At 36.5% G+C, this 25,385-nt stretch overlaps 3 protein-coding genes across 4 annotated transcripts; 1 reads left to right on the top strand and 2 right to left on the bottom strand.

Annotated features, from left to right (window-relative positions):
- Nucleotides 1-3,467: 3,467 nt before the first annotated feature.
- LOC127797527 (protein FAR1-RELATED SEQUENCE 11-like) lies at nucleotides 3,468-14,436 on the bottom strand. 2 transcript variants are annotated; one of them, XM_052330509.1, is made up of 5 exons: nucleotides 14,270-14,436; nucleotides 13,981-14,132; nucleotides 5,832-6,839; nucleotides 4,553-4,996; nucleotides 3,468-4,461 (listed from the first exon to the last, which is right to left on the bottom strand). In XM_052330509.1, exons 3-5 carry the CDS (start codon nucleotides 6,801-6,803, stop codon nucleotides 3,598-3,600), a joined length of 2,280 nt encoding a protein of 759 aa, XP_052186469.1. In that variant the 5' UTR covers nucleotides 6,804-6,839; nucleotides 13,981-14,132; nucleotides 14,270-14,436; the 3' UTR covers nucleotides 3,468-3,597. The 2 variants fall into 2 exon arrangements, with proteins under 2 accessions (XP_052186469.1, XP_052186470.1); XM_052330510.1 differs by lacking the exon at nucleotides 13,981-14,132 and having other exon boundaries at nucleotides 14,167-14,282.
- Nucleotides 14,437-16,241: 1,805 nt separating this feature from the next.
- On the top strand, nucleotides 16,242-16,972 carry LOC127797855 (uncharacterized). The gene has a single exon (XM_052331016.1). It carries the CDS (start codon nucleotides 16,450-16,452, stop codon nucleotides 16,759-16,761), a length of 312 nt encoding a protein of 103 aa, XP_052186976.1. The 5' UTR covers nucleotides 16,242-16,449; the 3' UTR covers nucleotides 16,762-16,972.
- Nucleotides 16,973-21,469: 4,497 nt separating this feature from the next.
- LOC127797809 (transcription factor MYB11) lies at nucleotides 21,470-23,272 on the bottom strand. The gene is made up of 3 exons (XM_052330966.1): nucleotides 22,971-23,272; nucleotides 22,724-22,853; nucleotides 21,470-22,549 (listed from the first exon to the last, which is right to left on the bottom strand). The coding sequence occupies exons 1-3, from the start codon at nucleotides 23,101-23,103 to the stop codon at nucleotides 21,610-21,612; spliced, it is 1,203 nt and encodes a 400-aa protein (XP_052186926.1). The 5' UTR covers nucleotides 23,104-23,272; the 3' UTR covers nucleotides 21,470-21,609.
- Nucleotides 23,273-25,385: the final 2,113 nt, after the last annotated feature.

The following is a 25,385-nucleotide window of genomic DNA, read 5'->3' as shown; positions in this document are numbered from 1 at the left end:
CCGCATGGGCCAGACTCGGTCCGATAGACCGGCCCAATCACCCAAGGCCAAGAAGGCCCGGACGACCTCGTCAAGGAAGGTCCAGCCTCCACCAAAGATCCGGAACTCGTAAAGCGAGCATATGGCGAGCTCCCGGTAATCCCCCAACGAGCTCGGAGCAATCGACTAACGAGCTCCTGAAATATCCTCCAGATCGCTGGCCCATCCAGGTCGCTGGCCTAAAACCTCCAGCTCGCATGAGCGGCAAAGCTGCTGAGAAGTCAGAGGTAGGGTCCGATCATTTTATCTGTAACAGCCCATGCCCCTCGTAATGAGGATCCCACTCTCGGTCTTGCGAAGGCGGTAAGAACTGTTTGTCCCCCATTATACAAACACTGTATTTTTATATATTATCTAGATTGTAAAAGCCCCTCAAGATAAATGAGAATCAAAGAGACCATGAGGGGCAAGGAGGACAAGAAAAATAATAATCAGATACCGCCACTCTGGGAGAATAATCAGATGGCGGCCGTGGACTAGGCATCGTTCTGGCCGAACCACGTAAAAGATTCTGGTGTACATGTTTGGAACTTTGGGAGGAGGGGTTTTCTTCCTTCCTTCTCGGTATTTTTGGATTGACTCACCACGGCCCAAAACGAATCACGGTCGGCCGAAATCAAACGTCGACAACCCTGACTATCGAGCTTTTTTTCCTTGATTAAGGGTCGAACACGAAACCTAAAATCTCAAATAACAACACCCCAGTGCATTCTTCCTTTGCTAGTTAATTTATGCCTGACCTTTCAAGGGCAACTTTAACCCCCCAACCCATTCTTCCTTTTTCATATTGCTCCTTTGAAATGTCAAAATAATATCAATAAAGTAATATTTAAAACTTATATGCTTATTAATACTAAAACTACAGAATAAGTATTTGATTAATATTTTATTACTAATACTATGGAATCATAAAATAATTAAAAAATATTGGATATTAAATAATTATTTTATAAAATAACGTAATTATAAAAAATAACCATAAAAGTAAATAACCTATAAATGATTGTGAATCCTATTAAAAGCTATTATGTTTTTTTTATAAAAATTAATTAATTTGTACAAAAATAAAAATAAAAATGATATAAAACAAAAATGGAGATATAATATTTTTTTTCTATGATGTATTTAGACAAATGCAAATATAAGTTCTATCATTAATAAATCATGATTTATTAATTAAAAATTTTAACTTAGAGACATAATAAATTTCATCGACAAAATTGTTTTCGCCTCTAATATCTTTGTAGATAGAAATACATTTTCAATATTTTCCTAATATTACAAAAATGGCCTCAATATTTTTGAAATTATAGAAACAACCTAAAAACCTTTTTTTGATATTTCTTAGCATTTGGATACAGAAAACGTTTTGAAAATATCAAAAAAAAATTGAAATTATAAAAATAACCTAAAAACGTTTTTTTAGTATTTCTTGATGTTTCGATACAAAAAATATTTCAAAAATACTAAAACAACACCACCGATAAGTTTACATACATCATGGAAAAGCAAGGAGTCTGTAAAAGATAATTTTATTAAAAAAAAATTAATAAAAAGGTGCTCAGCTTAAAAAGCACAAAAATGCCAAAACAGGCACCGAGTTTGGCGGCAAGCTTCTCCTGTAAGGTGGTGCTCTGGTTCTTTTCTTTTTCTGGATGAAAAGGAAAGGAATGACAAGTGGACAAAACAGGAAACAGTAGGTCGTGGGTAAAAATAAGATAGCACCGAATGATATCTTTTCTTCGCAATTTGAAAGCATTCCATAATAAAAATAACACTCCAACTAATTAAGCTTACCTTGGTGCCCGATGGGCCCACGCAACCCCTTAAGCAACAAAATTCAATTAAGCATATATAGCAATGCCTACAACAAGAAGAAAAGGATCAACAGAAAAATAAATTGGTAAAGTGAGCTCCTATCTTCATTATAAGCTCCTCCTAAATTAAGAAGAATGGGGTATCAAAGAACAAAATTGTCAAACATTTGATTGATATGTTTAATCATGACCCTGAAAATGAGTTGTTCCTTTGCAGTGAAGTGAAGATAAATAATGGCACCTGAAAAGCTAGATGCTTTAAGATACACATAGTTGCCTATTACCCAAGATAAGGACACTCCCTTGCCTTCAGTTGGAAAAAGGAACTTACTGAGGAATAATACCCCCTTTCCGCCATGTAAAAGCTTTGCTTCAAAACTCATCCTGCCTTGCCTTTTTATTCCACCATCGTAGCCTCTGTAGTTGTAGGTAGCCACCTGCCAATCATATTTTCCCAACAAAGCTATTGTATATATGAAATGCAACAACGTAATAAATCCATTTACCAGCACATCCTGCTTGGTCGTTTCCTCTGCCCAGCCATGGCTACTGAGAAAGCAAGAACTGGCATTCCAGGCAGTAACAGTGATAGCAGCCAAGACCATTCAGCCGAAGGATTGTCAAACCAGGAATCTGTACAGTGCCATTCGGGGAAAGTGCTCGCGCATAGAGCAGTTTTTGGTTCAGCTCGCCGTCGAGCAGGAGGTAGGAGGTTCAGAAACAATGACACAAGAACATCACCTAGCAGGCTGAGCAGAGTTTCTTTGGCTAATCAGGAAGATAGCTAGAAGAACAGAAAGAGTTTGCTTGGCTGATAAAGCAGAAAACTAAGAGGAAAGTCACTCTTCTACTTCTCAGTAATTGATCCCACTTTTAACTTTCGTGCTGTCCTGTAAATTGTTGTGTTGCAGTTCTTAATGTGGAAGTTATTCTCCTTCAAACCAGTTATTTCAGAATACATCAGAAATACAAAATTCTAGACATGAGGCCTGGCACTATATTTTATACATGTCCAAACCATTTTAAGAACTTTCAAATATCAAGATTTAATATAAAGCTCAGCTTCATTAAAGGAAACAGTCACAGAAGCAGATTATCTTTCCTATCATTTGGCAATGGCACCATATGCCTGTGGGTGCGTGCTCTTGTGCATGTAATCAACAGAAGAGAGTAGTAAAAGATCAAAAGATACAGGAGAGAACAAAAGGGAAGCCCATAGTAGCTATGCAAATTGACACAGAGGTCTTGGCAACATTCTAATATTGATTCCAGGATGTATCAAAATAGGGAAACTGCCATGAATACAAGGGAATACAAGGATAGATGACAAAATAGGAAAACTGATAGCAAGGTATGCTGTGATAAATAATATTGACAACAAAAAATGTAACATGCCTAATTTTGGATTCATCTTCCAGGCTTGATATTTAGCCAACCTAATAAGTATTAGCATGCAAATGTAACTTCCTTCGATCTCTCATAATCACCTATCTCATAATCTTTTCCTTTTCTTTTTTTTATTCTTCTTTTACCTTATCGCATGAAAGGATAAAAATGCCCATAAATAATGCATAAAAATACTAGAAATTTTCTTGGAATGTTAAATCCATCTTTTTGGAATTTAAAGAGAGAGCAAATTTAGGACTGCATTTGAAAGATGGAAATACATTTGCTATGTGTATAGACAAGGCTGCCACAATGCTATCTATACTTTACGCGTCTAACCAATTACAAAGTTTACCTACAAAAATCCTAGCCCGTCACCATTTAAATCATCACCTCCAATAATTGGACAATCAGTTGCATCATGTCCAAAATGCCCACAGCAAGTCACAGCGCAGTGCCTTCGTTTCCTGTACAAATCTGCCGGATCTCTTGACCTTCTCTCTTTCAACTTTCCTAAAGTCAAAGAATCATGAGGCTTCCCAGCAGTGAAACTTTGAACAATACCATCCGAATCTTCGACCTCTGTAAGAATCAATGAGTCATTTGGGCTGTTATAGGCAATATCATCAGCAACATGTGATGGTCCAGGGAATTCCTTGATACGAGACAACACCTGTACAATTTGATCACAGGCAAAATCAAGGCGATCCTCTGTCTCAATTGATTCTGCAACTAGTGTTGAAACAACTGACTGCAAAAACTGCACTTTCACAGCATGCTCTCCTGAAGTGGTGGGCACCTGGGCAGGCTTTGCCATTGGTGAGACAACATCTCGCCAACGGATGGGAAGATACCGGTCCGGAATATGGAAACAGTTGTTTGTTGATAGAACACGAAGAACATGCCTACATAAGATTCCTGAGAACTCAAACTGACGGCAACTACAGCTAATGAACTCATCATGTGGGACCCAAATTACTTTGCAACCCCCGTCTATCTCTGTATGGTGTCTCACAGCAAAGTAACTTTCTTCCACTGCCAGTGATGCATATTGTGGTGCCAAAACAAGCTCCTCCTGTAGCTTGCAAAAGGCATATGGTGTCAAAACGGTGGCAGCATGAGACTCAATTGGCGAACCTGTTTTCAGGGACACCTTCTGGATCTTCCTCTGCATCTTGTGCTTTGTTCCCATATCCTTAGCAACCACAACAGCAGCCAGCTGAAAAAGAAATAGATAATACAAGTAAAATGGTGAAATGAGAAGAACCACAGATGAGAAGAACCAAAGAGAAAAATAAACAGTTTCCTACCTGGTCCACAAAGTTATCTAATACAGACTGTGTACTTAAAAACCGTTGGATGTAAGAATTTATTGACTCTGATTGAAATGAACTTGTCATCCCCGCAAAGAAGTAACATCTCAGATAAGGTAGAGCCCAAAATGTTCGCAAGGCATATAAGCTAGCAATGTGCTTATTTCCATGTAGTCCATAAGCATCGACCATCTCCCTCCATCCAACTTCAAAGTCCTCCACTGAGTGCAAATTATAGAGCCGATGGAACTCAGCCTTCCATTTGTCATATTGAGGCCCAAGAAGTACAGAAAACCAATCTGAAAACTTTGAAATGATATGCCAAATACAAAAGGCATGCTTGGTTCGAGGCATTTCAACGGCAACTGCTTCTTTCAGCCACACATTTTGGTCAGTGAGAATTGTTTCTGGAGCCTTACCATTCATGAACCCTAAGAATGTCTGTCATGTACAAGGAAAAACAGGAATTCTAAGTGGATAGAGTGTGAGAAGAGAGAATTGTTTGAGTAAGAATGTGGAACACCTACCATCTAAGGAACCTAACCTTTGGTAAAGTTCACCAATGGCATCATCCACTTGTTTGGGCCTAGGAGATAATTTGTTGCAATAAAATTTCACTAAAACCTTCCATATACCAAGCTTTCCAACTCATCAAAGAGATGGTACGCATTACAGAAGGTTAGGTTAAAAGAAGCCCCCATTTCTAGGGAGAAGGAAAAATAGCCATGCCAAAATTAGCAGAGTTGCTCAAATCACTTGAAAGAGTGGGAAAAAGAGTGGGAAAGAGTTAGTGCAGCATTCATTGTTACTTGTAATGTATATGTACAAATAAATAGCAGTCAATTTGTCAATTTCCAAAAGAACAGGAGGAGGTTTTATTCAATCTTAAGTACATCAGACATGATAACTGAGTTGTTGGTATGAACAAAAGAAAATAAGTAAAAAGAAAAAAAATAAAGGTTTCAAAGTTGAGGCAGTAATGATTTTGTAAATGCATAAAGCAGGTTTTAATTGAATCAAAAGCAAAAGGTCAAAAGAACATTGCTCGTATTAGTGCAGACATCTTATTAGGATTTACCCAACCAACGCAACTAAAATTTCATCTAACTATTATCTGGAGGTAAAAGGCACAAAAAGATGTAAAGTCATCCTAGGAAAGCCCAAAGAGCTCAGCAGTCTAAACAATCAAGGATTGTCCAAAGACAATAATTAATGAGCACAAAACTATAAATGGAGATGTTTACCTCTACAAAAAATACTCATAATACCTACTCACCTTTAATGACCATGAAAAAGATTGCACATTTTCATCCCTTAGAAGCACACAACCAAAGAAACATTGCATTCCATGATTATCCACTCCAATCCAAATTCCTAGAAGCATGTCATAGGCATCCAAACGGTGAGTCGTGTCAAATACCATGGTATCTCCAAAAGCTTCATACAATTGAACTGACGAGGAATATGACCAGGCAATATGATCCAACCTGTTGTTGGCATCAATCTTGAAGTTATATTTGAAGTTGGGGTCATTATCCTTCTTCTCCTTGCACATTTTTAGAAGGTCAATAGGATCACTATCTCTGTCCACATTTCTAAAAGATTGTAGAAGGTTTCTGACATCTAATTCCGTGAATGGTAAGCAACCTAACTTAACACCCTTCTCTAACTCCAATAATCTTAGCATTTGTCGCACTGACATCCCTGCTTTTGCAAACATGCAAATCCGAGCTTTATCATCTGCAGACATGGTGCAATAAGCAGGAAGTAGTTGCACTTCAGTTGACTTCAAAAGCTCATGGTTGTGAACATTGCTAAAACCAGTGATGCGCCATTCAGGGACATCAAAATCTGCTCGCTTAACAATTCGCATGTATGCCTGACATCCACAGCGTGATGATTTCCGGTTCCTCTGCAGCTTTCCATCCTCCAAAGGTTTTAGCTGTGGATAGCCACCACGATGGCATGTAAAATCCCTTCTAGTGATACCTCTACCTACACCATCTTTCCCTCTAGTGCGATGGCGTCTAATTGAAAAGCCACACTGCTTTGCAAAACTACAATAAAATTCATAGGCAGCCTCTTGCGAAATAAATCTCTGGCCAATAAAAGGGACAAGGTTCACAGAGGTTTGTTGTGACAAAATTGTGTCCTCGGGCATTTCCTCAATAGTACCAATATCATCTGGAGACAAATCCGTGCCATTTTCAGAAGTTTCTTTCACCACACTAGTTAATTCAGACATCATTCATATAAGATGGTAAAGGAGATCCAGGTAGCGTACCTGCAAACCAAAAATTCAGTCAAAGATGCCAAAAGTCAAAATAAAAAGACAATTCTACAATAAGAGATAAAAATCTAAACCATGTACTATTTATGACATTGCAGCAATTGTTATCTAGAATCTCTACAATCATTAGGAACCCAAAGGGTGAACAAATAACACCAAAGAAAAATAGTTCAACAAATGTCGTTGAATAAGGCCATTCCCAATTCATGAGGCTCCCTGCTTTGCAAGGGTGAGAATTGCTTTTGTACGAGCCTTACCCTTGCTTTGCAATGGATTGTTTCACAACTCAAATGTGTGACCTTCGAATCACAAAAGTGTAACCTTATCTCGCTGCAACATATCATAAATATCAAACCTAAATCTCACTAGGTGGGGTCGTGTACATAAATTCTAGGCAACCAATAATGTTAATCTATTAGAAAAGTTCAGCTTTTAAAAATTAAATCCAACAAAATCAAAGTTGAAGAGAGAAACACACACTATCCCTCCTCCAAATGGATAAACATGTAAATGTTGGTGGAAAAACATGTGCATATCCATGTGTGTGTGCTAAATAGATTAGATGCTTGTGTCATAGTCCCACGGTTAAGGAAGGGTATTTGGGTAATAAGGACAGGAGGTAGTTAGAGTAGGGCACTATTGTAATAAGAGAGGTAGAGGCATATAATTCAAATGTAAACTCAAAATGAGGCGCCAAGGCTGGCTATATAAGCCAAGCCCGTGGCCAAGATGAGTATGAATGGAAAAGTATTGATTCTACTTTCCCTCCACACTTCTATCTCGATCTCTCTCTTTCTCTTAATTCTCTCCCTCATCTCAATTTTTATGTTAACACCTTCAATTCCCGCGCAATTCTCCACTGAATTTCGAGAGAATTCCTTGTCAGAAACCGAGTTCTGACAATTTAGTATCAGAGCAATTTTTGGGCGTTTGGATCAGGCCATGGTAGACAGAACAAGGATGAAGCAAATGGAGGCGCAGCTCCAACAAGTTACGTCCATAGTTTCCGAGATGCAGAATCGGATGGAGATGCTAGAGAATTCGGTAGAACAGAGGATCGATGGGGCAATCAATGTGTGGCGCGAGGAGAGTAGAGTGCAAGCCACGTGACTGGAGGATCAAATGCGAGAGCAGAATCAGGCTCTCCAGGATCAAATGCATCAGTTTATGCTAATGTTCTCGCAACAGACTCAAGTAAGGATCTCACCTGAGTTTCCCCTAAGAGGACAATCTGAACCAATTCTCAATGACCAGAGAGGTCATTTAAGATCGGAGGGGTCAGCGGATTTAGCAACAGAGTAATCGATGATGAAGGAGAATGTAGGGGTGAGGAGATAAGGCACTACAACCAGATCGAATCCAATCAGTTCGTTAATGCCTAAGATGGAGATTCCTCGGTTCGAGGGCAACAATCCTCAGTGGTGGATGCGGCGATGCGAGAAGGTTTCCAGCCTATACAATGTGGCTGAACAGTAGAAGGTGTCATTATGGTACCAGAGTTGGAGGGGTGTCCAGGAGGAATGCCGGTAGGAAGAATTTGTGGAAGGTTTGTGTGGAAGATTCGGGGAAAAGGGAATGACGAATATCGTAGAGGAATTCAATAAGCTCTGATAAGGGGGATCGGTGCAAGCGTAGCAGTAGAGGTTTGAGGAATTGAAGGCCCTCATGCTGATCTCGAACCCCACTCTGACCAAGGGGTACTTCGTGTCAAACTTCATTAGTGGCTTGAACGAAGAGATCTACCCTATCGTCAAAATGTTTCGACCCCTGATCGTCCAGCAGGCCATGGAGTGCGCTTGATTACAGGAAATAACGGTGGAAGCATTGGCCAAAAAACAAAAGGGGGTGAATAGGGGATGGCAAATGGTGCCTCAACAACAAAACAATCAAGGAGGTACTAAGGAGGGAGGAACCTAGGGACAGAGCAACAAGGGATTGGCTCTCCCAACGCCTTCCCAATCATTCGCGGGGAATTTGAAAGAACAGAGGAGGTTGGCCAGACTTTGCTTCCGATGTGGGGACATGTATACGATTGCCCACCAATATAAACAACAATTACTATTATTGGAGGGCACGGAGGAAGAAGGTGAGGAGGAAGAAGAGGAAGGCAGTCAAGAGGAGGAAGGAGGAGAAGAGAAGGTGGAAATCTCCTTACATGCTCTCAGGAGTGTAACCACCAACAAGATCATCAAGGTGGAAGGCAAAGCACGGGGGAACAGCCTGATGATTCTCATAGATAGCGGAAGCACCCATAGCTTCTTAGATGAAGCTACGGCTAAGAAACTAAAATGCAGCCTCGCAGGGATCCATCCTCTATCGGTCACCGTGGCTAACGGACGAAAGGTGTTGTGCAAATCGGCTTGTGTGGGCTTTTGTTGGCAAATGTAAGGGGAAGAATTTGAGGCTGACTTACGCCTTCTCAAATTAGGAGGTTGTGATATGGTCTTAGGCATTGATTGGATGAGGGAAGTCAGTCCCATCTATTTTGATTTTAATAAGATGGAGGTCACATTTGAGAAGGGGGGAAAGAAGATGACTCTCACGGGTAATGTAGAAGCAGGGACCTGCCGTATGATTATAGGCAAGAAGCTACACAAGTTGCTTAAGAACAAATGGAGGAAGGTGGTACAACTGTTCTCCATACAGGCCTGGGAAGTGGAGGAAGACAAAGGAGGAGGAGAGCCAACTTCACTGCATTCCACGGAGGCAGCTCATACTTCTTGGGAGGTAACTGAACTAGACTTTCTTAATTTACTCTTGGATGAGTTTGGGGACTTGTTTGAGGAACCTAAGGCTCTACCACCCTCGAGACCTATAGACCATACCATCAATTTGAAACCCAATGTTGAACCAGTTAACTCCGATCTTATAGATATCCCCTAAAACAAAAAGAAGAAATAGAACAAATGGTTAGAGAAATGTTACATTCCTTTACCATTCGACCCAACACTAGTCCATATGCATCACCCTTGCTTCTAGTTAAAAAAAAAAAAAAAAAAAAGGTAGTTGGAAATTATTTTGTATTGATTATCGCCAACTAAACTCCCTTACCATTAAGAATAAATTTCTTATACCTATTATCGAAGATTTATTGGATGAATTACATGGGGCCAAGGTCTTTTCTAAACTTGACCTCAGATATGGTTATCATCAGATTCGCATGCACCACAACGACATTCATAAAATCGTATTTAGAACCCACCAAGGGCATTATGAATTTTTGGTAATGCATTTCAGATTAATCAATGCCCCAGCCACCTTTCAAGCCCTCTTGAATCAAATATTTGAGCCATATCTCCACCAATTCATTTTGGTATTCTTTGACAACATCCTTGTGTATAGCCCTACCCTAACCCAACATTTAGAGCACTTAAGGATCGCTCTACAAGTCCTCAAGCTCAACAAGTTGTACATTAAGAAGTCTAAGTGTGCATTCGCACAACCCTAAGTAGAGTACCTAGGCCATATTATTCCTGGTGCAGGAGTGAGTACCGATCCAAGAAAGGTTGCAACAATGACTACTTGGTCGCGACCTGCCAGTGTAAAGGCCTTGAGGGGATTATTGGGCCTTACAGGGTACTATAAGCGATTTGTGAAGGATTATGGCCTCATTAGCAAGCCTATGACGGAATTGCTAAAGAAAGATGGGTTTCATTAGAATGATAAAGCAAGCCTTTGTAAAATTGAAAGTGGCTATGAGCGAGGTGCCCATGCTAGGTCTCCCTGATTTCTGCCAACCTTTTGCACTAGAGACGGATGCCAATGATTTTGCAGTGGGAGCAATGTTGGCGCAATGAGGCAAACCCTTAGCCTTCATCAACTAGGCCTTAGCCCCAAACATTTGGGTCTGAGCGTTTATAACAAGGAACTCTTGGTTGTCCTAATAACAGTAGAAAAATGAAGGCACTATCTAGAAGAGGGTAGATTTATAATAAAAACAGATTATAAGAACTTTAAATTCTTGTTGCAATAGAAACTCCATACACACCTCCAGAGAAAAGGGATGTCAAAGTTAATGGGGCTAGATTACATAATTCAATACCAAAAAGGGTATGAAAATAAGGCTACGGATGCATTGTCAAGATGTTTGGAGGAAGTGGGAGCAGCGGCTATCACTGCCTTAACACCTAACTGGTTCTTGGAAGTGACCTCCAGCTATAACCAAGGTGAGTGGATAAAGACGCTAATGGAGCAGCTCACCATTAACCCTAAGGAGGAGAGTGTTGAAAGCGCTACATGACTCCCCTGTGGGGGGGCATTCAAGGGAGCTAAATACCTACAACCCGATAAAGCAATTGTTTTATTGACTGGGACTAAAGAAGGCAGTAAAAGAATATGTCAAGGCATGTGACATTTATAGCAGATGCAAACATGAAAACATACACCCCCCGGGGTTGTTGCAACCCCTACCTATACTAGACCAAGTATGGACTAACATCAGCATGGACTTTGTAGAAGGGTTGCCCAAGTCAGAAGGGAAAGATTGTGTGTTAGTGGTGGTTGATAGGTTTACAAAATATGCCCACTTCTTAAGTTTAACACACCCGTTTACTGCACAAGAAGTGGCTAGAGTGTTCCTCGATTAGGTGGGTAAGCTACACGGTCTGCCCCAAGTGATTGTCTCAAACAGGGATAAGGTCTTCACCAGTTTGCTATGGAAGGAGCTCATGAAGTCTTTGGGAACCCATCTGCATATGTCTTCCTCTTATCACCCCGAGATTGACGAGCAAACCGAATGAGTAAACCAGTGCTTAAAAACCTATCTCAGGTGTGTATGTTTAATGTATCTAACCGGGTGGCATAAATGGCTTTCTCTAGTACAATGGTGGTACAATACCAATTATCAATCCTCCCTAAAAAGGAACCCATTCGAAGCACTCTTCGAGTACCAACCACCTATTCTACCACGGGGGGGTGCATAATCTAGTGGCCACAGTGGATGATTACCTTGCCCAAAGACAACAAATGTTGCAAACTCTCAAGAAGGAGTTAGTCAGTGCACAGAATCGGATGAAATAATTTGCGGATAGGAACAAGAATGAGAGGGATTTCAGTGTGGGGGACAGGGTGTATTTGAAGTTGAGGCAAGCGTAACTGAAAACCATAGCGCCCCACAAGGTAAACAAGCTCAACCCAAAGTTCTATGGCCCTTATGAAGTAATAGAAAAAGTGGGAAAGGCTGCCTACAGGTTACAGCTTCCAGAAGAGTCTTCAATTCACCCCGTATTTCATGTGTTACTCTTAAAACCTTCGCACGGCAACAACCCAGCGAGTCCTACCCTGCCTCTGGCAGCCCAGAGTAGCTAGCAAGAGGTAGAACCTATAGCTATTGTTGGAAGAAAAATTATCTACAAATAGCAGGCACCCATCACACAAGTGTTGGTGCGCTAGTCAAACCTTCACCCGGAGAATAATACATGAGAGTACCTGCCGGATCTACTCCAGCAGTTTCCCCGAGCCACAAGGTTACTCTAACCTACTTGAGGACAAGTAGAGATTTTAATCGGGAGGAGTTGTCATAGTCCCGCGATTAAGGAAGGGTATTCAAGTAATAAGGACAGGAGGTAGTTAGAGCAGGGCACTATTGAAATAAGAGAGGTAGAGGCAGTTATAATTCAAATGTAAACTCAAAATGAGGCGCCAAGGCTAGCTATATAAGCCAAGCCTGCGGCCAAGATGAGTATGAATGAAAAAGTATTGATTCTACTTTCCATCCACACTTCTATCTCGATCTCTCTCTTTCTCTTAATTCTCTCCCTCATCTCTCAATTCTTCTGTTAACACCTTCAATTCCCGCGCAATTCTCCACTGAATTGCGAGATAATTCCTTGTTAGAAACCGAGTTTTTACAGCTTGCTCCTACACTCAAGGCATGCCTCTTAGGAATTCTGCTCATATTTAGCTCCTTCATAATAACTTTAACAGAACATTCACGCATGGTACTCTACCTTCTGCTGCCTTGTAGTTTGTATAATTTACCAGCTTGACAAAAGTAAAAGCTTTATCAGCTAGCACCAGCCATAACATTTAGAAGATATACAACAATCTCAGGTCCAAATCCCATTAGGTGGGGTCAACTACATAAATGTTAACTTTTGTTGGTTATATAACATCAACAACCATAATCACAAGCCTTAATCCCATTAGTTGGGCAAGTTGTATAAATTTTAGATCTCTAGCCATCTCTGTACCCATGCACTTATCTACCCACCCGACCAATTAAATCACCTCTTCTATAATAGGCTACTCTTCTCCAAGTAGTCCTTGCACCAACTTCAGTTTTGCCTTTGTCTCTTATCTTAACTCAATTTGTGGTGCATATGTACTAACAATATTTATAGTCTTTTCACCTAGAATAAATTTAGCTACAATAATTCTATCTCCTACTCTCTTCATGCCCACTACACTATCATTTAAAGTCTTATCCATGATAATCCTCTTCCATTTCTTGTACAACTCTTCCTGGGTACTAAAGTTTACGTTTAGGCCCCCATGGGCGTAGCACAGTTAGTTCTCAGATAACAGATTACACCCAAGGATGCAGATTCGAGTCATGGCAACCGCAGTGTGGGAGTTTCACCCTCATGTGGGGGTGGCTCCTTGTGGGCACAATGCACTGTGCCTCCTGCCTAGTGCGCTGTCGTGTACCGTGATTAACCCCACTCACGTGCGTGGGGTAGTGTGGGGGAGCTCTTAAAGGTGAGGGATTTCACCATTTGCACCCAAAGTTTATGTTTAGACTTGGTCAACTTTTAAGCCTCAAATGCGAGAATCTTGCAAATGTGAAAATACATTCGGGCCCAATGCAGCAGTCCTAACTCATTTTTCACCGCGTTTAAGCAACGATTAGAATGTTTGTTTTGACCACTCCAATCATTAACTACCCAACATCGACACGCTATATCAGCCCCTAGTACAAAACGATTTTGCGCTCATTTTACTTGCAAGGAAGTCTATTCACAAGTGCATAAAGCTAACGAAATTGGCATTGTGTTTCACAAGATAATGAATAAAAATGTGCAAATGTATTGAATGGATTATGGATCAACACTGGAACAATTCAAATCTTCCTCTCGAAAACCAAATTTCATAGAACCTCAACGTAATTCCAACCATTTCGACTCAATCAACTTACTTAAGGAAAGCCAATTCCGTCTACATCACCGAGATCTTTGAAACAACCCCAATGGGAAGTATTTTTCGCGAAGAAAAACGATCATTGAAGATCTGTGACGACGTCGAGAATCGGAGGTGGGTGCCGGGACAGCTACGCCTTAAGCTATAAGCCTGAAAAGATGAGACAAAATAGCTATAAGATTACCTTAGATCGATCAATGAAGAACATTCTTCATTCGATTAGCTTGGATCGATCAATGAAGAACATTAACAATGCTTCTTGGAAAATTGATAACAAAATCGCGTACCTCAAAGACAGAGAAATAGGTCGAATTTTAAATCAAATTTGAAAACAAAAATAATGGAGAGAGATTGACCAGGCGGGGAGACAGATGGAGGAGGGGACAACGCGCATCCATAGACAACTACCACATTATTATAGCAGAGGTCAGCTATCTTGCGCCACCCCGTTAGACGCGGTTATCTTGCGCTTTATGCAAGTTATCAGCCGTCGGATCCGTGGGACCATAGGCCTCGGGTGGGCCAGTATGTGGTCTGCGCCATGAGCGCAAGTTATCAGCCGCCGCGCTTGAGGATTGCGTGCACTCTACCCGGTGGCGCAAGTTAGATCAACCCTAGACGTTCCGGCTTTTCCTTTCGGGCTCTCAACGGATTCGAACATGAAATTGGGCTTATTATTGACCTGAGAGGGTTAAGCTTAACCTAGAGTCTAGAGATGGGAAATGGATCGGGCCGGCTTGTTACTGTAGCAAACGGGCCAAGCTGGCCCGCCTAACAAAATGAGGGTCATGCCGGGCCAGTAATATGTGGCCTGCGACCCGGCCCGACCCATCAAAAAATAAAAAAAATATTTGTAATTAGTAATTATAAACATATTTTAAATATAATAATTAAAAATTATGTAATTATAATTATGTTTACCGTAAACAGTATTTACGGTAAACATTAAATTATAAAGTTATGTTTACATTTTATAGTAAACAATGTTTACATTAAATTATAAAATTATGTTTACATTTTACATTAAATTTTACAATAAACATAAAATTATAACATTATGTCTGTAAAGTGTAAACAATGTTTACGACATAATGTTTACTGTAAACAATACAAAATTACGTAATACAAACATATAAATTATAAATATATTTTAAAAAATATTTGTTACATTTGAGAAAAAAATAAAAATTAAATATAAATAGCCCACGGTCCCACCCGGATCAGCAGACCCACGGGCCGGCCCAACAAGCCCCAGTCCAGTCCAGCCCGGCCCGGCCCGATTTGGCCCATTTATTAAGGGCCGTGTCGGGCCTAGTTTCCATTGCCTTGGCCCGGCCCACCAAATGGATGGGCCAAGCAGGAGGTGGGCCGGCCCGGCCCGACTCGTCTATTTGCCATCTTTAACTCAAGCCTGCCCAATGGGCTGGTGGCTTCGGACAGCCTGGGCCCAGCTCCAGCCCAAATTACTATCCAAATTGAGGAGAAAATATGCACGTAACCACTATTATAAATTAATAATAATAATGATATTAATTTTATTTAATAATGTTATAAAATTGATATAGATTTTAAAGTTTAAATATATTCTAATTATTTTTAAAATTTATTTTATAAGTAATACATGTCCCAAAATTTATTTTAAATAATATGTACTAAAAATATTATTTAAATAAATTTTAACACTTAAAATCATGCTACAGTGTATTTGAAATCGCACGATAATTAGGGTGAGGAACATTTTAATTTAACTAAAATAATCAAATTGAACTAGTTAGTTCAAACTGTAGGTTGACTTGGTTTGATTCAGTTTTTAAGTTTAATTATTTTAGTTTGATTTGGTTTTTGAAAAGAAAAAAAATAAAATAATCGAATCGATTAAAATATTAAAAATGAGATCATTTTTATATTTTATTTTTTTAATTTTTTTTAATTTGATCTATTTGAGAATCTATTTTATCATATCAGTTCACTTTTTAACACAAGTAAAATTCAATCGATTCAACTTGACTAATTTAATCAATTTAGTTATCGATCGAATGTCTACTCTTAATTTTGAAGACACTGCTACGTTACCCACCATCGAGTAACATAACAATCGCCGCCGGTAGATAATATAAGACTTGCCTGCCTCTAATTATGTAAGTTTTATGTTATTTTTATTCATTCTAATAATACTAGTGCCGCAGGTTGCCAGACAGACAGGCATCTCGTGCAAAGGCCAAGGTTAGGAAAGAAATTCAAATCTACCATAATTTTGTCCCTGAAAAGTAAAAAATAATGAGAAGAAACGTACGACGGGAAGTGGAGACCACCGGCACAACGCCGAATTCCAGCTAAAGTTCTGGCAAATTTTAATGAACAGTTCCTCTTTTTAAATTATAGATTCGTATACTTTCTGCATCTATTTATATAACCGGCATACCCTAGGGTTCGATCATGAAGCCGAAGTCGTTACCTGGCTGCGCTCATGGACGAGTACCGGCAGAGTTTCAGCCGTCCGGGCGCCGAGCGGAGGCTAGATCAGATAGTGAGCGGGAAGAGCTTCAGCGCCGCCAACCAGATCCAGATGTGCGCGACGAACCGGCCTCGATCCCCGGATCTGCACGCGCTTCCTGCTCCTGCGACGAAGCCGTGGGGATTCAACGATCCAGAGATGAAGCGACGGAGGCGAATAGCGAGGTACAAGGTTTACAGTGTGGAAGGGAGGGTTAAGGCTTGCGTACGGAAGGGGTTGCGTTGGATCAAGAACAAGTGCTCTGAGATCGTCCATGGCTTCTAAATGAATCTGAGCTCATTGCCACAATCACAAGAATGAAACCAACGGTTCAATGTTTTTTCTTTTCCTCCTCTTGTTTCATATTATGTTATTGTGTAAACAACAATCATTGCAATGACGAAAATAACCTCGAAATTGAAATTGTGCCTGGTCCGATGATTTTATCTGGACAACATTTGAGTATTTGTCAGATGCGGGAGTTTTGAAACATCTCATTGATGGTGTTTTCTCGTTTTGAAATATTTTTGAACGTTTTTAATTCTCGTTTCAGACTCTATTTATATCTATTTTTTTAAAAAAACATCTATTTCTACGTTTTTATTTCTTATCAAAAACGTTTCCGTTCTCATGCAATATAGGTTTTCACGTCCCTCGCGTTCCTTTGTTCTATCTTTTTAAAATATGTATTTTACCAATTTAAGTTCATCTAATTTGATCCAAACTAGGCTGACTTAAACATTACTACCAAACACAAGCTCCAGTCGTAGTAGCTTGCACATGGAATTGCAGATCATATTCATATATCACAACTCTGCTATGTCGCTTGCGTCAAGCAAGAGGGTGATGTGTGAGCCCCCAATTTAAAATTTGAGTGTAGGACAAATGTTATATATCATAACAAAATGGTCTAATATACGTCAGAATTTGAAATTTCAAGAGTTAATTTTAAATAAATAAAATTAAAAGTGTTATTTTAATTATTTATAAGATTAAAGTTCAAATTAGTCCACACTTTTTTAATTGGGCGTAATTTTTAATTTATAATTTTATTAGTTTCAGATTTTTTCAATTACGTTTAATCAAACTTAATTTTTAATTTATGACTTTATTAGCTCAATATTTGTATTTTATAACCAATTAAACCCAAAATAGCTTTTCGCGTATGGTATTTACTGAGCTCAAAGAAAAAAATCATTTATTACATTAAATTTTTATATTTTAAAAAATAATTTACTATATTAAAATAAGTTTTTATATTTTTTTAAAAAAATATTTTCATAATTAAAGTCTGATCTATTGCTATAACGTTGTTGTAATACCCTAAGAACTCAGAGAATAGTAGTATATATCGAGGATAAATAAAAAAGAAAGTAACACCAGTTAAATATTTTTTGGACTGAATATAGGTAAAGAATTCTAGAGTTAAGTGTGCTTGAGCTGTGATAGTTTAAGGATGGGTGACTCTTGAAAAATTCACATAAACCTATTAAGATAAGTTGTTCCAATACTTATTATCATTCAATGTGAAATGTTATAGTTGTCGTGTTGAAAGTAATAATACATGAAAAAAATTGACATTCTTGAAATGTGACGTAGTCAATTGTAAATTTATCACTACATTGAAATTGAAATTTTAGAGATTTGAAAATAGTACAGTGGATTGGATGAAAATTGTTTATTTATTTTTTAATTTTTTTTTTTGATTTTTTAATAAAAAATATATATAATATTTTAATAAAAGTAATTTTTTTTTTCTTAAACCGAGTGAATGTCTCGAACTGGAAGAAATGTTATTTTGGCGTTAAATGGCTATAAAATAAAAATATGAGGTTAATAAGTCTATAAATTAAAAATTGAACCCCGTAACTGTGATTAAAAAAGTTGTGGGGTGGTTTGTGTAATTAATAAATAATATTCATTTAGGAGGAGCGTGGTCCTACGGACGACGTAAATGCAGGGACGGGGTGGGCGCGGAAAGAAGGTCAACGCCGTCGTGCCCAATGCCACGTGATTTGAAATGTCACGTTAATCTTAAATGTGATAATTATTAATATATATTATAAAGATAATACTATTTATACATTAGACAATTTAAAGAATCTATATATATATTATAACAAAACAGCCGTCAAATTTTTTCTCGCCCATTTCCAGTTACTATTTTGATATTTTATTATGTTTTTTTTTTATTTTTTTGCTTATCTAAAATAGAATTTTTATAGGTCATTAATTAAGTCTTGGAAATGTAGTTCTTGGAACATGTAAATGGTTTTTTCATAATTAAATAGTGTTTGGAGAATGTGTAATCATGCTGGTATATGAAGAGCCAAGATAAATATTATTAATTTTTAAATATTAGCATCAAATTTTAATTAAAATAAATTACAAAAAAATGAGACTTTTTTAAATCGGGAGAAATCTTGAAATATTAGGTAATACTGTTGAATACCGACTGTTAAGTAAATTTTTTATTTTATTTTTATTTATATATAGTTTAATTAATTTAAATTTATTTTTTTATAATTTTAAATGTTATAATTTTATATATAAATTAAATGTTATAATTTTATTTTTTAACTTTATTTTTTTGTTGCTTTTTAAAAAATGTGACATGTTTTAAATGTGATAATTGATTGTTAGGATAAATATGTAAAGTCATGTATGGATAATCAATTTTAAAATTTTGATTATTATTATTTATATAATTAATTAATTAATTATTTAAATTGTCTTTATTTTATATATAGTTTAATTATTTTAAATTTATTTTTTTATAATTTTAAATGTTATAATTTTATATATAAGTTAAATGTTATAATTTTATTTTTTAACTTTATTTTTGTTTATTGCTTTCTTAAAAATGTGACATGTCTTAAATGTGATAATTGATTGCGAGGAGAAATATGTAAAGTCATATATGTATAATTAATTTTGAAAAATTGATTATTATCATTTATATAATTAATTATTTAAATTATCTTTATTTTATATAGTTTAATTAATTTAAATTTAATTAAATTATAATTTTAAATGTTATAATTTTATATATAACTTAAATGTTATAATTTTATTTTTTAAATTTATTTTTTTTGTTGCTTTCTTAAAAATTTGATCTGTCTTAAATATGATAATTGATTGTCAGAAGAAATATGTAAAGTCATGTATGGATAATTAATTTTAAAAATTTGATTATTATCATTTATATAATTAATTGATTATTTAAAATATTCTTATTTTATATATAGTTTAATTAATTTAAATTTATTTTTTAAATTTTTAAATATTATAATTTTATATATAATTTAAATATTATAATTTTATTTTTTTAACTTTTTTTTTGTTACTTTCTTAAAAATTTGACCTGTCTTAAATGTGGTAATTGATTACGAGGAGAAATATGTAAAATCATGGATAATCAATTTTGAAAATTTGATTATTATCATTTATATAATTAATTGATTATTTAAATTATCTTTATTTTATATATAGTTTAATTAATTTAAATTATTTTTCTTATAATTTTAAATATTATAATTTTATATATAACTTAAATGTTATAATTTTATTTTTAAATTTTTTTCTTACTTCCTTAAAAATTTGATATGTCTTAAATGTGATAATTAATTATTAGGAGAAATATGTAAAGTCATGTATGGATAATCAATTTTGAAAATTTGATTATTATTATTTTATATAATTAATTGATTATTTAAATTATCTTTATTTTACATACAATTTAATTAATTTAAAATTATTTTTTATAATTTTAAATGTCATAATTTTATTTTTCAACTTAATTGATTATTATCATTTATTTAATTCTCCCTTTTCCCATTAGTAACATGTGTTATATGTTGGACTTGGAGAAATTAAATGCAAATTAAATTTGTGTTTTGAATATTATGTTAAGTGAGTAAGATTCAAATTGTGTGGCAAAGCATGGGAAAAAAGAGAAACTTAATGGTGGCACGTGATTTGATAAATTGAGAGAAATAGGAGAATTTGAATGAAGAGAAATTAATAAAAGAAAGTAAATATCTATATCTCTTCTTTATCTCCATTCCCGTTCAACCCTTCCATTTCTTCTCTTTTCCTTTCTCGATTATTCTTCTCAAATTTTCTCTTCTTCTTTACTTTTTTTTTAGTAAATTTTAATCGTATTTTTTACCCAGTTTGATCTTCTGGTGTAACATAGCACCACTATTCTGTCAAGTGAGTGATGTGAATGCAACTAAAAAAAATTAGGCCTTGAGGGTTCGTGTGGTATGCATATATGAGACAAATACACATAAAAATTCCCCCCAAAAAAGTCTACCCTTGAATGCATATTTCAAAATAAAGAGATTGATTATCGTTTATTTTTTTTTCCTATTATTGTGTAATTTTTTTATTTTTTACGCATTGCTTATTGTATTATATGTTAATTTAGGTTTATTTTTACATGATTTCGGGATAGAGTTATGTGTTTTTAATTATTTGTCTACCCTTAAATGCATATAAGGAAATCTTTCAAAATCTATAATCTTTTTGTTGTATTTTCATGATTGTAACACGGTTATTTTATTTATTTTTTACTTTTTTATTGTGATTTTCATTTATTGTAACTATTAAATTATATAATTTTTACTTTAATAATTTTTTTTTTTTTACGATATCCATTCATCCATGCATCGCATGGGTGATCCGCTAGTATTTTATAAAATAATAAAATGATCAATTTGTCTCTTTGATAAATGAGTCAAATCCAAAACATTTAAAACTTTCTCTCACTCTCCCTCTGTCTCTCTCTCACCCTCATCTTTATCGCTCGTCAATCATTACTGCCCGATACATCCTCAGTTGGTTTGAATGATTATGAGTGTTCAGTTGATTTGAGTAATCGTCGTTGTGTCCTTCTTTTCATTTGAATCTGGTTTATTAATAATATATTACAATAAATAAGTTCAATTTATATTTTAAATATCACTATTTTTTTTTAATATATCACCCTATAAATTAATTTGTAAAAGTGGTTCCGTACAAATAGTACAACTCATGTTATAATATATTAATATTAATATAAGGATTTGAAACTAAATCTCACTTTTAACAAGAGTCGAATGACATTTCCTAACAGAAAAACGAAAATAATTAAGAAAGAAGCCAGGCAACAATGGCTTCCTGGTCGTCACAGTGGAGGATATGATCCGGTGCAGGCGGTTCCAGCTCCATGCTGTGCCAATTTGCTTCTTCCCCGTTACCTGTTCCCAGCAGCCAATTACTCAACATGTCACCGTCATCTTCTTCAGTACCCCATATGATCAGATCGTGACTCTGATGATGATGATCAGCTTGATGAGTCTCCCAATCCCAGCAGCCCCAATACTCATTTTGAACAGTAGTCGTCGTCGTTGAGTCCCCACCTTCTCTCTCCTCACTAATGACGACAACAGCATCGTTGCCAATACTCATTACTGCGTTTGGATCATTCGCTGGCTCATTCAGGCCGCACAGTTCGTCAGTGCTGTTTTCCCCAGCCACTTTCTCATCATCCACAAAGCTACTAGCATGGCGATGCAAGGGATCAGCCAAGCCCAAGTCTGATGTACCCATTGATATTCCATTATCGTCCTCAGGATAAGGACAGGAACTGCAGGACGCGCCCAAATTTCCTTCCAAAATTTCGCAAGCTTCCAGATTCAAAACCACGTCGGCTATACTGCTTTCGTCTTGCCATGATGAAACGGTGCTACTAGACAAAGCCTCTATCTCCCGTCTTCGCGTCGACAGCGGCGGTGCCGGCGCCGCCACGGCTGGGCATTTTTGGGGCAAATATATTGGACGCCTTGAGTTTGAGGGAATGTAGTAGGTTTTGTTCTTCTTCATGGCGGACCGGCTGGTTCGGCCGCCTCTTCGCCGCTTGGTAGCATCGGCGCCGGAGGCAAGGTCCGTGGCCGGAGCCGGCAACAAAGTTTCCTTGACGGGCCCTGATCTCGTGAAGCTGTGGATTTTTCTACTCAAGTGGGAGTTCCAGTGGTTCTTGATTTCGTTATCAGTTCTGCCGGGCAAATGGCTCGCTATCAGAGACCACCTGAACAAGACAAAACCCAATTTAATGGCGGCCGCCATACTTGATTGATTGCCCTTGAATGAGTGAACACGCATCTAGCTACTTGTTCCTCAACTACTTGTTAATTCATTAATTAGAAGCACTTTTTCTTTTTTCTGAAAAGACATAATCATAATTAAAGACACACACACAAACCTATTCCCCAAACTGGCCTGCAATTGGACGATGATCTCTTCCTCTTCGTTTGATATATTGCCCCTCTTCAGGTCAGATCTCAGGTAGTTAATCCACCTTAGCCTGCAGCTCTTGCCGCACCTAAGCAACCCTACAAAACCAAAAGATCATTGAAGATATATATGTAATTAGCCAGAATTAAGGACAATATATGCCCCCAGAAATTAAGTTGTTTGTTTCCCGGGAAAATGCGAAGAAGAAAATGAACCTGCATTCTTGGGCATTGACCTCCAAGCGCCTTCCCCGTGAGCCCGAATGTAGTTCGTCAAGATCTCGTCTTCTTCGGCCGTCCATCTGCCCCTCTTCAAACCAACTTTCTCGCAGCAAGGTGCTCTCCCCATTTCTAATCGATTAAGGCGTTGCCTTTTAATTAGGCTCTTTCAGCCAGCCTAATCAAGCTGCTAAATCAGTGGGTTTGACTTGAGAGAGCAGGAAGTAAGTAGTGCATGGAGCATTGCCCTGCATGCACAGTTGATGATAGGTGCGATGGAGCATATATGTACATATATTATTATATATAATAATATCTACGTAAAGTGGGCAGCGATGATCGATGTGGAAGTGCGGGGCGGGGAGTGGTGGTGATTGAGCCACGCGTTCACTTGTCGTGGCTTCACGACCGTCTAGTACAACGTGACACGTTGGTCGTCTCATATACACTATCTATGATCGTCACCGTGTTGTTAACTCGATCGTAATCTTCCTTAATTTTGTTCATTTATGTTTTCCACTAAGCTGGCCCACCAAATTAATGCTCGAGTCCGTAGCGGCAAGCCGGATGGCGTGGCCGCGTGGCTTCCATTGCATTAATTCCTATTTATACATAAATAACATTAATTCGTGTTTAATTATGAGATTTATTGATTAAATCGCAATTTGGTCCTCATGTACGTAGTAGGTAAGGGCTCGTTCAAAATTCAAAAATTTAAAATAATTTATGAGGTTTTATGTAAAAGATCGTGACATCATTACAATCTCACAAAACCTATACTAAGGGATTATTGTTGTCTTCGGAGTTTGTAATTAATAAGCTCTATCTCAAGACTGTCTTATAAATTTTCTCTTTGATTGATAAATTCTCAAAGAAAATATAAATTAAATAAATTTGATATCATAAAATTTCTCAAAAAATTATAAAAAAAATTAACAATATTCATAAAAATCTTAATTCTAATAGATTTTGAATTACCATATATATTTATCACAAACTTTCATACTTCTCTATAAATATATAAATTTTCATCACAAACTTTCATGCTTCTCTATAAATATATAAATTTTCATTTTAAAGAGAGTACGTATTCAATACTAATTTTAATGTTACATTTAAATTTTCAATATCTATTTTAATCATAGGTGGATTTGCGAATAAAATACCTCTCGCAGCATCGTATTCATTTTTTCTTTCATAAATTCTAAATAATTTGATAACGTCATTTCTAATTAATAAATTTTTTTATTGTGTTTGGATTACAACAAATTGAGTTTTAGATGTTTTTAATTTTTTATAAAATATTTAGTTTCGTTTAATACTGAAAATGTTCTAAAAATATGTTCCAAGTGTTAAAACTATAAAAAAATTATTAATTTTTAATCTAAAAAATTAAAACATATGTTCAGAGTAACGCTAATTATTTCCTTTTAAGAGATAGCAACTTATTTTTAAATAATATAAATTTATTATATTTTATTTTCAACATCCAATTGTTTGGATAGAAAAAAAATATAATAAATATATCTTATGAGCTATCAAAAGTCATGAAAATGACCTATTATTTGTTTTAATAAATAAAATTATTTAAATATAATATTATTTTTTAACAAATTATAGCATATATTAACTAATTGTATAATAAACTTGATAATAAAAATGTTAAATTTATGTTTAATTAATTGATATACATATTCAAACATAATATATCCATATAGAGAGAGAGAGAGTTATAAATAAAAAATAGTAAAATGCAGAACCCAATGTATGCAACCCATAGCCGGTGATGGGTTCCAAATCGTTGTAACCTGTCCACCGCCGGCGGATTCCGATGATCTGAAACTAAGAGAGAGAGAGAAAGAGAGAGATGAGCTTCAGATCTCTATTTGTTGTTGTTGTTTGCCCAACGATGCACAGCTGGGCAACACAACAATTGTTGTCGCAATAGACGTAATGATGGTGCAATAGAAAACGGACGGAAAGCAATGATGCAGCAACAAACAGAGATGGCGGTGGTGGTGGTGGTGCTTCAATGATGGCTAGCTAATGTGCCGCTGTTCTCCAGCGATTTGGTATTTAATTTAATAAAAACTCATTCAAATTAATTCTTTACAACAAATCAAATTTCAACTTTAACTTTACAACTTAATTTATGAATGAATTAAAATTAAGTTTAAAATACTAAGTTTTAGCAAACCCATACTCGACTCACATAAATTTGAGCCTAAAAATTGACTTGAAAGCTAAGTCTGAGCTAAGTGAGGCTCAAGTTGAATCGATTGCAACCTTAATAATAGCAACAAGGTGTTGACGCGGCGACTACAAAAAGCAATTTAAACATTGAAAAACAAAAAGTAGGCCCTTCTTATTTTTTTAAAAAAGACAATCAAATAGCATTTAAACTATTTAACA

Source organism: Diospyros lotus, chromosome 3 (genome assembly GCF_014633365.1).
Source record: "Diospyros lotus cultivar Yz01 chromosome 3, ASM1463336v1, whole genome shotgun sequence".
In the NCBI taxonomy this organism is placed as follows: Eukaryota; Viridiplantae; Streptophyta; class Magnoliopsida; order Ericales; family Ebenaceae; genus Diospyros; species Diospyros lotus.
This window is presented reverse-complemented; position numbering and strand designations above follow the sequence as displayed.

Excerpts from the sequence above, each read along its gene's own strand:
- LOC127797527 (XM_052330509.1), bottom strand. The coding sequence starts at position 6,803 with ATGATGTCTGAATTAACTAGTGTGGTGAAAGAAACTTCTGAAAATGGC. Across the intron at positions 4,997-5,831 it reads CTTTTTCATGGTCATTAAAG|ACATTCTTAGGGTTCATGAA; the intron begins GTGAGTAGGTAT and ends TGTACATGACAG. Across the intron at positions 4,462-4,552 it reads TAGATAACTTTGTGGACCAG|CTGGCTGCTGTTGTGGTTGC; the intron begins GTAGGAAACTGT and ends TTTCTTTTTCAG.
- LOC127797855 (XM_052331016.1), top strand. The coding sequence starts at position 16,450 with ATGGACGAGTACCGGCAGAGTTTCAGCCGTCCGGGCGCCGAGCGGAGG.
- LOC127797809 (XM_052330966.1), bottom strand. The coding sequence starts at position 23,103 with ATGGGGAGAGCACCTTGCTGCGAGAAAGTTGGTTTGAAGAGGGGCAGA. Across the intron at positions 22,854-22,970 it reads GTCAATGCCCAAGAATGCAG|GGTTGCTTAGGTGCGGCAAG; the intron begins GTTCATTTTCTT and ends TTGGTTTTGTAG. Across the intron at positions 22,550-22,723 it reads CAGGCCAGTTTGGGGAATAG|GTGGTCTCTGATAGCGAGCC; the intron begins GTTTGTGTGTGT and ends TGTCTTGTTCAG.